The 12,674-nt window shown below is 41.4% G+C and overlaps 1 protein-coding gene across 14 annotated transcripts in view; it reads right to left on the reverse strand.

Annotated features, from left to right (window-relative positions):
• Positions 1-12,674, reverse strand: part of CDKL3 (cyclin dependent kinase like 3) — a 137,812-nt gene that overhangs the window by 43,773 nt on the left and 81,365 nt on the right. The window contains exon 13 of one of the 14 annotated variants that reach the window (XM_016953837.4): positions 9,434-9,568. The exons of the other annotated variants lie outside the window; for them this stretch is intronic. Coding sequence (XP_016809326.3) covers positions 9,521-9,568 — 48 coding nt within the window. The 3' untranslated portion in view covers positions 9,434-9,520. Of the gene's footprint in view, positions 1-9,433; positions 9,569-12,674 lie in introns of those variants that run through there. 14 annotated transcript variants of the gene reach the window in all.

Genomic DNA, 12,674 nt, shown 5'->3' on the forward strand with positions numbered 1-12,674 from the left:
AAATTCTTTCTGCTTATATGTTTGCTTAGGGGGAGGTTACAGTGAGCCGAGATCGTGCCATTGCACTCCAGCCCAGGCAACAAGGGTAAAACTGTCTTAAAAAGAAGAAAAGTCTGTATTTTGCCCTCATTTTTGTCACAGAATATATGATTCTAGCTTGGCAGCTATTTTCTTTCAGTACTTCAAAGGTGTCATTTCATTGTCTTCTGGATTTCATCATTTTTGTTGAGATCAGCTCCTTTAAAGGAAACATGACTTCTTGCCTTTTAGATTTTCTTTTTATATTTGAATTAAGCAGTTTCATTATGATGTGCTTAGGTGGGGTTTTTCTTTCTTTTTTTTTTTTTTTTTTTTTTTTACTTTGCTATCTTTGTTTTTTTTTTTTTTATTATTATACTTTAAGTTTTAGGGTACATGTGCACATTGTGCAGGTTAGTTACATATGTATACATGTGCCATGCTGGTGCGCTGCACCCACTAACTTGTCATCTAGCATTAGGTATATCTCCCAATGCTATCCCTCCCCCCTCCCCCCTCCCCACCACAGTCCCCAGAGTATGATATTCCCCTTCCTGTGTCCATGTGATCTCATTGTTCAATTCCCACCTATGAGTGAGAATATGCGGTGTTTGGTTTTTTGTTCTTGCGATAGTTTACTGAGAATGATGGTTTCCAATTTCATCCATGTCCCTACAAAGGATATGAACTCATCATTTTTTATGGCTGCATAGTATTCCATGGTGTATATGTGCCACATTTTCTTAATCCAGTCTATCATTGTTGGACATTTGGGTTGGTTCCAAGTCTTTGCTATTGTGAATAATGCCGCAATAAACATACGTGTGCATGTGTCTTTATAGCAGCATGATTTATAGTCATTTGGGTATATACCCAGTAATGGGATGGCTGGGTCAAATGGTATTTCTAGTTCTAGATCCCTGAGGAATCGCCACACTGACTTCCACAATGGTTGAACTAGTTTACAGTCCCACCAACAGTGTAAAAGTGTTCCTATTTCTCCACATCCTCTCCAGCACCTGTTGTTTCCTGACTTTTTAATGATTGCCATTCTAACTGGTGTGAGATGATATCTCATAGTGGTTTTGATTTGCATTTCTCTGATGGCCAGTGATGATGAGCATTTTTTCATGTGTTTTTTGGCTGCATAAATGTCTTCTTTTGAGAAGTGCCTGTTCATGTCCTTCGCCCACTTTTTGATGGGGTTGTTTGTTTTTTTCTTGTAAATTTGTTTGAGTTCATTGTAGATTCTGGATATTAGCCCTTTGTCAGATGAGTAGGTTGCGAAAATTTTCTCCCATGTTGTAGGTTGCCTATTCACTCTGATGGTAGTTTCTTTTGCTGTGCAGAAGCTCTTTAGTTTAATTAGATCCCATTTGTCAATTTTGGCTTTTGTTGCCATTGCTTTTGGTGTTTTGGACATGAAGTCCTTGCCCACGCCTATGTCCTGAATGGTAATGCCTAGGTTTTCTTCTAGGGTTTTTATGGTTTTAGGTCTAACGTTTAAATCTTTAATCCATCTTGAATTGATTTTTGTATAAGGTGTAAGGAAGGGATCCAGTTTCAGCTTTCTACATATGGCTAGCCAGTTTTCCCAGCACCATTTATTAAATAGGGAATCCTTTCCCCATTGCTTGTTTTTCTCAGGTTTGTCAAAGATCAGATAGTTGTAGGTAAGCGGCGTTATTTCTGAGGGCTCTGTTCTGTTCCATTGATCTATATTTCTGTTTTGGTACCAGTACCATGCTGTTTTGGTTACTGTAGCCTTGTAGTATAGTTTGAAGTCAGGTAGTGTGATGCCTCCAGCTTTGTTCTTTTGGCTTAGGATGGACTTGGCGATGCGGGCTCTCTTTTGGTTCCATATGAACTTTAAAGTAGTTTTTTCCAATTCTGTGAAGAAAGTCATTGGTAGCTTGATGGGGATGGCATTGAATCTGTAAATTACCTTGGGCAGTATGGCCATTTTCACGATATTGATTCTTCCTACCCATGAGCAAGGAATGTTCTTCCATTTGTTTGTATCCTCTTTTATTTCCTTGAGCAGTGGTTTGTAGTTCTCCTTGAAGAGGTGCTTCACATCCCTTGTAAGTTGGATTCCTAGGTATTTTATTCTCTTTGAAGCAATTGTGAATGGGAGTTCACTCATGATTTGGCTCTCTGTTTGTCTGTTGTTGGTGTATAAGAATGCTTGTGATTTTTGTACATTGATTTTGTATCCTGAGACTTTGCTGAAGTTGCTTATCAGCTTAAGGAGATTTTGGGCTGAGACGATGGGGTTTTCTAGATAAACAATCATGTCGTCTGCAAACAGGGACAATTTGACTTCCTCTTTTCCTAATTGAATACCCTTTATTTCCTTCTCCTGCCTGATTGCCCTGGCCAGAACTTCCAACACTATGTTGAATAGGAGCGGTGAGAGAGGGCATCCCTGTCTTGTGCCAGTTTTCAAAGGGAATGCTTCCAGTTTTTGCCCATTCAGTATGATATTGGCTGTGGGTTTGTCATAGATAGCTCTTATTATTTTGAAATATGTCCCATCAATACCTAATTTATTGAGAGTTTTTAGCATGAAGGGTTGTTGAATTTTGTCAAAGGCTTTTTCTGCATCTATTGAGATAATCATGTGGTTTTTGTCTTTGGCTCTGTTATATGCTGGATTACATTTATTGATTTGCGTATGTTGAACCAGCCTTGCATCCCAGGGATGAAGCCCACTTGATCATGGTGGATAAGCTTTTTGATGTGCTGCTGGATTCGGTTTGCCAGTATTTTATTGAGGATTTTTGCATCAATGTTCATCAAGGATATTGGTCTAAAATTCTCTTTTTTGGTTGTGTCTCTGCCAGGCTTTGGTATCAGAATGATGCTGGCCTCATAAAATGAGTTAGGGAGGATTCCCTCTTTTTCTATTGATTGGAATAGTTTCAGAAGGAATGGTACCAGTTCCTCCTTGTACCTCTGGTAGAATTCGGCTGTGAATCCATCTGGTCCTGGACTCTTTTTGGTTGGTAAACTATTGATTATTGCCACAATTTCAGCTCCTGTTATTGGTCTATTCAGAGATTCAACTTCTTCCTGGTTTAGTCTTGGGAGAGTGTATGTGTCGAGGAATGTATCCATTTCTTCTAGATTTTCTAATTTATTTGCGTAGAGGTGTTTGTAGTATTCTCTGATGGTAGTTTGTATTTCTGTGGGATCGGTGGACTTTTTTTTTTTTTTTTTTGAGACGGAGTCTCACTCAGTCGCCCAGGCTAGAGTGCGGTGGTGCTGTCTCGGCTCACTGCAACCTCTGCCTCCCAGGTTCAAGCAATTTTCCCACCTCAGCCTCCCAAGTAGCTGGGATTACAGGTGCACGCCAGCACACCTGGCTAATTTTTTGTATTTTTAGTAGAGATGGGGTCTCACCATGTTGGCTAGGCTGGTCTCACCTGGTCGCAAGTGGTCTGCCCACCTCGGCCTCCCAAAGTGCTGGGGTTACAGGTGTGAGCCACCATGCACAGCCTAGGTGGGGTTTTCTTTGTATTTTTCCTGCCTGGGGTTCACAGAGCTTCTTAAATACATAAATTTTTGTCTTTCATCAGTTTGGTAGTATTTTTGGACATTCTTTTCAAATATTGCTTCTGCCTTATTTATTTATTTATTTATTTTTGAGATAGAGTCTTGCTCTTTCACCTAGGCTGGAGCGCAGTGGCTCAATCTCGGCTCACTGCAACCTCCACCTCCCAAGTTCAAGCGATTCTTCTGCCTCAGCCTCCCGAGTAGCTGGGACTACAGACACGTGCCACCATGCCTGGCTAACTTTTGTATTTTTAGTAGAGATGGGGTTTCACCATATTGGCCAGGCTGGTCTCGAACTCCTGACCTTGTGATCCACCTGCCTCAGCCTCCCAAAGTGCTGGAATTACAGGCGTGAGCCACCACGCCAGCGCTTCTGCCTTATTTTCTCTCTCCTCTTCTTATGGGAACCTAATTATACTTAAGTTAGATCTTTCCACTCTGTCTTGAAGGGGAAACAAACTATGTGTTCAGACTGTTCATGTCTCTGATGTTGTCACTCCAGCTGTATGAAACTACTAGAAAGCTCTGTTAGTTTCTCTGTACCGTAGTAGGGGCCCTCTTCCAGAGCTAAGTCTGAATTCTCAGTTTTTTTCTTGTTTCAAGAATCAGTCTATATTCCCCAGGAAAAAGCCACTGTAAACCATCAGCTCAACTCTCTGGAATTATCCCCTCAAATCACTATTGCATCATCAGCTCTCTGCCTTTAAACAGAAATTTCTTGCATTTCACCTAGCTTTAGTGGTTCTCAGTGGATGTTTAATTTTGTTGCAAACTATCATATCTAGAAGCATAAGTATCTTACGCCATATGTTTTGAGACTGCATTTTTATTATCATTTTCTATGTATTATTTTATTATCATTTTCTATGTATTATTATATGGAAATTATTATCTAATTTCCATTATTATTTCTTCTTTGACACCTTCGGAAAGTATTTTTTAAAATTTCGTATATATGGGGCCGGGCGCAGTGGCTCACACCTGTAATCCCAGCACTTTGGGAGGCCGAGGTGGGTGGATCACCTGAGGTCAGGAGTTCGAGACCAGCCTCATCAACATGACTAACCCCTGTCTCTACTAAAAATACAAAAATTAGCTAGGCATCATGGTGCATGCCTGTTATCCCAGCTACTTGGGAGGCTGAAGCAGGAGAATCACTTGAACCCAGGAGGCAGAGGTTGCAGTGAGCCAAGATCATGCCACTGCACTCTAGCCTGGGCAACACAGCAAAACAGTGTCTCAAAAAAAAATCATATAGATGGGTTTATATGGGTTATTTTTCATATTGGGGCAAAGTGTTTTCTTATATATCTATTAAATCAAACTTAAATATTGTGTTATTCAAATCCGTATCCATACTTTTTCTTTGTTCCCCTGTCAGTTACTGAAAGAGAAGTATTAAGAATATCATGCTATGATAATGGATTCTTCAAGTTCTAATGTTCACTAAATTTATGCTTTATATATTTTGGTGCAAAAACTTCTTGGCTTTTATGCCTTCTCAGTGAATTAAATAATCATATGTAGTGTCCCTCTTTATGTACAGTAAGTTTTTTGCTTTATAATTTGTTTTTCCTGATAATATAGAGCCACACTAACTTTTTTCCCTGTTTGCCTGTTATATCTTTTCTAACATATATTTTCACTATTTCTGTGTCCTAATGTATATATATATTTTTTGAGATGGAGTCTCGCTCTGTCGCCCAGGCTGGAGTACAGTGGTTCCACAGCTCACTGCAACCTCCGCCTCCTGGGTTCAAGCAATTCTTCTGCCTCCTCTTTTTGAGGAGTAGGTTTTTTTTCTAATTCACTCTTTACTTAGGGTAACACTTTTTACAGGCTCGACTTCATGCACAGTCTCCAACATAACTTCCAAACTTGCTTACTAGGTTTATCTCCTTCCACCTGGGTGACCTGTTCAAACCAGTGCTCTAAACCACCAGTAACTTTGGGCCTTTGATGAGAGGTTTTACAATTGGAGTTTTTCAGGATATGCAGTATACATTTAATCAGATACCCACCACACATATTTCCAGAAATGAAAAAGTAGATTGCTTTTTCTTTCTTTCTTTCTTTTTTTTTTTTTTGAGATGGAGTCTCGCTCTGTCACCCAGACTGGAGTGCAGTGGCACAATCTCGGCTCACTGCAACCTCTGCCTCCCGGGTTCAGTATTACTGATCATTTTTAATATTATTCCTTAATTCTTCAATAAGTCTCCAAACTACCAAGGTCATTTTGAATTTAAATTATTTGTTCCATACACATTAAGGTACATAATCATATAAAGGCACTGGGGGTTGGGTGATAACAGTTTGACAACTCTAACTTCCAAGAACTAATAGTTTTGTTGATGACACACACAAATTAAGAGGTAACTAGCATCACAAAGCAGGATGTAAAACATAGTATAAACAATGGAATATGGGAACCTAGAAAAAAAGGAGATTGCCTTTCATAGGAAGAGTCCAGGTCACGCAAGGAAGACTACATAAGCTTAAACATGAAAAATTAATACAATTTGGGAGGATCAAAATTTGTTAGAGTAAGTCAAGTAGGCCTGATGGCTGAATGGCTATCAGATACATGGAAGCTGAAAAAATTAAGTTAATGCCAAGTTTCAAGCCAAGGAAAACCATAGTACTACTTTTAAAAACAAGAAAAGCTAAGAGAGAAAGATGGTTTGGGGAGAAATTAATACAGTTTAGATATGGTAAGTGTTTTAGTCTGTTTTCTTGCTGCTGATAAAGACATACCTGAGACTGGACAATTTACAAAAGAAAGAGGTTTATTGGACTTACAGTTGCACATGGCTGGGGAGGCTTCACAATCATGGTGGAAGGCAAGGAGCAGCAAGTCACATCTTACGTGGATGGCAGCATGCAAAGAGAGAGCTTGTGCAGGATAACGCCCCCTTGTAATAACCATCAGATCTCATGAGACTTATTATCACAAGAACAGCATGGAAAAAACCTGCCTCCAAGATTCCATTACCTCCCACCAAGTCCTTCCCACAACACATGGGAATTCAAGATGAGATTTGTGTGGGTACACAGCCAAACCATATCATTCCATCCCTGGCCCCTCCCAAATCTCATATCCTCACATTTCAAAATAAATCATGCCCTCCCAACAGTCCCCCAAAGTCTTAACTCATTTCAGCATTAACTCAAAAGTCCACTCAAAAGTCCACTTGCCTTATCTGAGATAAGGCAAGTCCCTTCCGTCTATGAGCCTATAAAATCAAAAGCAAGTTATTTACTTCCTAGATACAATGGAGGTACAGGCATTGGATAAATACAGCCATTCTGAATGGGAGACATTGGTGAAAACAAAGGGGCTACAGGCCCCATGCAAATCCAAAATCCAGCAGAGCAGTCAATTATTAAAGCTCCAAAATGAACTCCTTTGACTTCATGTCTCACATCCAGGTCACACTAATGCAAGAGGTGGGTTCCCATGGTCATGGGAAGCTCCATCTCTATGGCTTTGCAGGGTACAGCCTCCCTCCTGGCTGCTTTCATGGGCTAGCATTGAGTGTCTGCGGCTTTTCCAGGCACACAGTGCAAGCAGTCAGTGAATAGCGGGGGAACCAGCCCCCAATATTTCAACGTAGGTTCTTTTCTATTTTCCCTAAGTGTTGGCCTGTCTGAGAAATAGAGAAAGAGTATAAAAGAGAGAAATTTTACAGCTGGGCCTCCGGGGGTGACATCACCTATTGGTAGGCTCCGTGATGCCCCTTGAGCTGCAAAACCAGCAAGCTTTTATTAGGAATTTCAAAAGGGGAGGGGGATACGAACAGGGAGTAAGTCACAAAGATCACATGCTCGAAAGGGCAATAAAAGATCACAAGGGCAGAGAGGCAGAGCAAGATTACAAGGCCAGGGTGAAATTAGAATTACTGATGAGGTTCCATGTCCTGCTGGGCACACATTGTCATTGATAAACATCTTAACAGGAAACAGAGTTCAAGAGCAGACAACCGGTCTGACTAGAATTCGCCAGGCTGGAATTTCCTAATCCTAGCAAGCCTGAGGGCACTGCAGGAGACCAGGGCGTATTTCATCCCTTATCTTCAACCGCACAAGACAGATACTCCCAGAGCAGCCATTTTAGAGACCTCCCCCTGGGAAGGCATTCCTTTCCCAGGGTTATTCCTTGCTGGGAAAGAATTAAGCAATATTTCTCCTATTCGCTTTCTGCAAGAAGAGAAATATGACTCTGTTCTGCCTGGCCCCACAGGCAGTCAGACCTTATGGTTATCTCCCTTGTTCCCTGAAAACCACTGTTATCCTATTCTTTTTTAGGATGCCCAGATTTCATATTGTTCAAACACACGTTTTACAAACAATTTGTGCAGTTAACGCAATCATCACAAAGTCCTGAGGCGACATACATCCTCAGTTTACGAAGATGACGGGATTAAGAGATTAAAGACAGGCATAGGAAATTATAAGAGTATTGATTGGGGAAGTGATAAATGTCCATGAAATCTTCACAATTTATGTTCTTCTGCCATGGCTTCAGCTGGTCCCTCCGTTTGGGGCCCCTGACTTCCCGTAACAAGTGAGTCTACCATTCTGGGGTCTGGAGGACAGTGGCCCTATTCTCACAGCTCCACTAGGCGGTGCCCCAGTAGGGACTCTGTGTGGGGGCTCCAACCCCACATTTCCCTTTTGCACTACCCCAGCAGATGTTCTCCATGAGGGCCCCACCCCTGCAGCAAACTTCTTCCTGGACATCCAGGCATTTCCATACATCCTCTGAAATCTTGGCAGAGGTTCCCAAACCCCAATTCTTGACTTCTGTGCACTCACAGGCTCAACGCTACAGGGAAGCTGCCAAGGCTTGGGGCTTGCTCCTCTGAAGCCACAGGCCAAGCTCTACATTGGCCCCCTTCAGCCATGGCTGGAGCAGCTGGGACACAGGGCACCAAGTCCCTTGGCTGCACACAGCATGGGGACCCTGGGCCTTTCCTCCTAGGCCTCTGGGTCTGTAAAGGGAGGGGCTGCCACAAACGTCTCTGACATGTCCTGGAGACATTTTCCCCATTGTCTTGGGGATTAACAGTCAGCTCCTCATTGCTTTTGCAAATTTCTGCATCTGGCTTGAATTTCTCCTCAGAAAATGGGATTTTATTATCTACTGCATTGTCAGGCTGCAAATTTTCTGAACTTTTATGCTCTGCTTCCCTTATAAAACTGAATGCCTTTAATAGCATCCAAGTCACCTCTTGAATGCTTTGCTGCTTAGAAATTTCTTCCACCAGTTGGGTGCGGTGGCTCAAGCCTGTAATCCCAGCACTTTGGGAGGCCAAGGCAGGTGGATCATGAGGTCAAGAGATTGAGACCATCCTGGCCAACATGGTGAAACCCTGTCTCCACTAAAAATACAAAAATTAGGTGGGTGTGGTGGCACATGCCTGTAGTCCCAGCTACTCAGGAGGCTGAGGCAGGAGAATCACTTGAACCCAGTAGGCACAGGTTGCAGTGAGCCAAGATCATGCCACTGCACTCCAGACTGGTTATAGAGTGAGACTGTCTCAAAAAAGAAAAACAACAACAACAACAACAAAAAGAAATTTCTTCCACCAGTTACCCTAAATCACCTCTCTCAAGTTCAAAGTTCCACAATCTCTAGTGCAGGGGCAAAATGCTGCCAGTCTCTTTGCTAAAACATAACAAGAGTCACCTTTGCTCCAGTTCCCAACAAGTTCCTCATCTCTATCTGAGACCACCTCAGCTTGGATTTTATTGTCCATATCATGATCAAGCTTCTGGTCAAAGCCATTCAACAAGTCTCTAGGAAGTTCCAAACTTTCCCACATTTTCCTGTCTTCTTCTGAGCTCTCCAAACTGTTCAAACCTCTGTCTGTTACCCAGTTCCAAAGTTGCTTCCACATTTTTGGGTATCTTTTCAGCAATGCCCCACTCTTCTGGTACTAATTCACTGTATTGGTCTGTCTTCATGCCGCTGATAAAGACGTACCTGAGACTGGACAATTTACAAAAGAAAGAGGTTTATTAGACTTACAGTTCCACATGGCTGGGGAGGCTTCACAATCATGGTGGAAGGCAAAGAACAGCAAGTCATGTCTTACATGGATGGCAGCATGCAAAAAGAGAGGGAGCTTGTGCAGGAAAACTCCCCCTTGTAATAACCATCAGATCTCATGAGACTTACTATTATGAGAACAGCAGAGGAAAGACCTGCCCCCATGATTCAATTACCTCCCACCAGGTCCCTCCTACAACACGTGGGAATTCAAGATGAGATTTGTGTGGGGACACAGCCAAACCCTATCAGTAAGGATGAAGAAACAGCAAAAGGATAATGTAGAAACATTTAGCAAACATATAGAGACTGTAGCTAAATGTCTGTGGAAGAACTACAAATTTTGGAGTAATACCCTCAGAGGTGGTAGCCAAGCTATAAGAGTAACATACTTGTCTCAAGGAACAGGGAAGAGTGGAGGCCTTAAGAACTGCCAGGGAAACAGGTAGGAAGATAAATTATCAGTAGAACAGAAAAGCACTTAGAATTAAGAAGAAAATGATGACATGTGACAAAAAAGAAGGAGCGCTTTGAGGAGGAAAAGATGATTCATGGTGTGAAATGTGACACAAAGATCAGGAAAAATAAGGATTTTTAAAAAGTCACTGAATTTGACAATTAGGTGATAACTGGTGCCCATCAAAAGCAAGTTTTTATTACTCTGGTGAAAACAGAACCCTGACTCAATTATTTAATGGATCAAATTTTAATTTTATTCTTCAAGGGGTGTTAAACACAGGAGAGTGTTCCCTATCCTTGTGACTATATTCTGTGTTCCTTCTTCCAAAGGAAAGGTAATGAGTGCCACACAGCAGCAACCCACTGAGCAACCAGTTGTATCCCCTTTCACTTATGACAACTTCACGTGGTCAAAGGACTTAGAGCCAAGACTCCCAATCATCACATGGATGCTACCCAACAGATTTCAAGACTTGGCCAATTGATTGCCAATTCAGCTGCCCCTGCCACTGCCATTGCCATAACCTACTTGTTTGCATGAGTTTTGGTGGCCATGGAGAACCAAATAGGAGCAATCCTATCAGCAGAGGCATATTTGTTGAAAGCCAATGTAGTCCCTCACTTGCACAGGCTGCACCCAAAGCCATGGAAACAGCCCTTCTAATTTTGCCTTTGAAATTTTGTGTTTTCTCCTCAAAAAGCGCCCTCATTTAAAAGTATCAGCTTCCATAAAACCTGGATCTGCCTAAATTAACCAGTAACTCATCTTCTCGACACCTTACCACAGCTATGTTTGTAACTTTACTTTTTTTTTTTTTTTTTTTTTTGAGATGGCGTTTCACCCTTGTTGCCCAGGCTAGAGTGCAATGGTGCGATCTCAGCTCACCACAACCTCTGCCTCCCAGGTTCAAGTGATTCTCCTGCCTCAGCCTCCTGAGTAGCTGGGATTACAGGCATGTGCCACCACACCCGGCTAATTTTGTATTTTTAGTACAGACAGGGTTTCTCCATGTTGGTCAGGGTGGTCTCGAACTCCTGACCTCAGGTGATCTGCCCGCCTTGGCCTCCCAAAGTGCTGGGATTATAGGCATGAGCCACCAAGCCTGGCCTGTAACTTTACTTTTAAAACTCCACTAACACTCAAAAACTCTGAGAAAATCCAATGTAACCCCAAATGATAAAAGTTGGAAAGTGTTGAGCTAAACTTGCTTTTCTCAGGATGGAAAAGAATTACAGTACTAGTATCTCTTTTTTGACATGGTACAACTCTAACTGGGTCTCCAGAGATTAATTTTCTTCCCAACCACAATAGCAGACACATTATACAGTTCTCTTTTAAAACTGTAAATGCCATGTTTTTTCTTGTATTTAATGAAACACTTTATGCCTGCAGAACAGATAACTCATGCCAACTTTATGTCTAAATAAATGGTGACCAGTGCACAGATACCCTAGGAGTTTCACAGGCAGTATGCAACAAGAGTAGAGGACACTTTCAGACCTAATTTATTCCCAAAGGGAATTAAGTCAGGATAAACTCAGATAACTCACATAACAAAACTTAAAGACCATAATTCTTCATCCTTGAAGAAGACACAGAGACCCAGTGAACTACTAAATTTCATCACTACAAACCCACTGTGTCCTGTGTGTGTTAAACCTTGAGTCCTCACAATATCTCTAGGATAAGCTGTTTTGTCCCCATTATCCAGCTGGGAAAACTGAGGCAGCAAAGCACCAAACAGGTTTCCAATGAAGAGGTGATAAAAGCATCTGCCTTCTAACTCAGGTAATCTGATACTAATCTGGACTCTCATAATATGTGACTTTAAATAAAAATGGAATGTTTGTTCAATAAACTTTTTTTTAAAAAAAAGAACCAGCCTGGCCAATATAGTGAGGCCCTGTCTGTATGAAAAATTTAAAAATGAGCCCAGCATGGTGGTGAACACCTGTACTCCCAGCTATCCAGGAGGCTGAGGCAAGAGGATTGCTTGAGCCCAGGAATTTGAGGCTGCAGTAAGTTATGATCATGTTACTGTAGTTCAGCCTAGACAACAGAGCAAGACCCTGTCTCATTAAAAAAAAAAAAAAAGGAAAGAAAAAGAAAAGAAAAAATCCCCAGGAGTTTGCAGGTACACTTTCAATAAATATTCTAATACCATCACATTTTCTATTTGAAAAATAGAGAGAAATTAAAGAAACCAATTTTCCAAACTCAACAACAATCCAAGGAATCCAACAATATTGATGGCAGAATTATTATATAATAAATCCTGTTGTTAAAGTAATTTCATGAGGCATCAGATGCTTTTAACATTATAATAGTACTGTTCAATGTAATAATGAGTAGCCACAAAGAAATTACTCAGAGATGCCCAAGAGTAAATGTTGCCTGAAATGTGTATAATCTAGGTCTTGGTTTGAAATGTCCCGAGACTTTGGAGTCATTCATCTGAGGAAACCAAATTCCTAGCTTGCACTTTTGTTGCATTTCTCATCTAGGGGATTTAGACCAAAAAGCACAGCTGTATTAGCACCCCGTCTTCATACATTAGTTCGTCCAACAGGAGACCAAATGGCTTGT

This window comes from Pan troglodytes, chromosome 4, assembly GCF_028858775.2.
Source record: "Pan troglodytes isolate AG18354 chromosome 4, NHGRI_mPanTro3-v2.0_pri, whole genome shotgun sequence".
Classification (NCBI taxonomy): Eukaryota; Metazoa; Chordata; class Mammalia; order Primates; family Hominidae; genus Pan; species Pan troglodytes.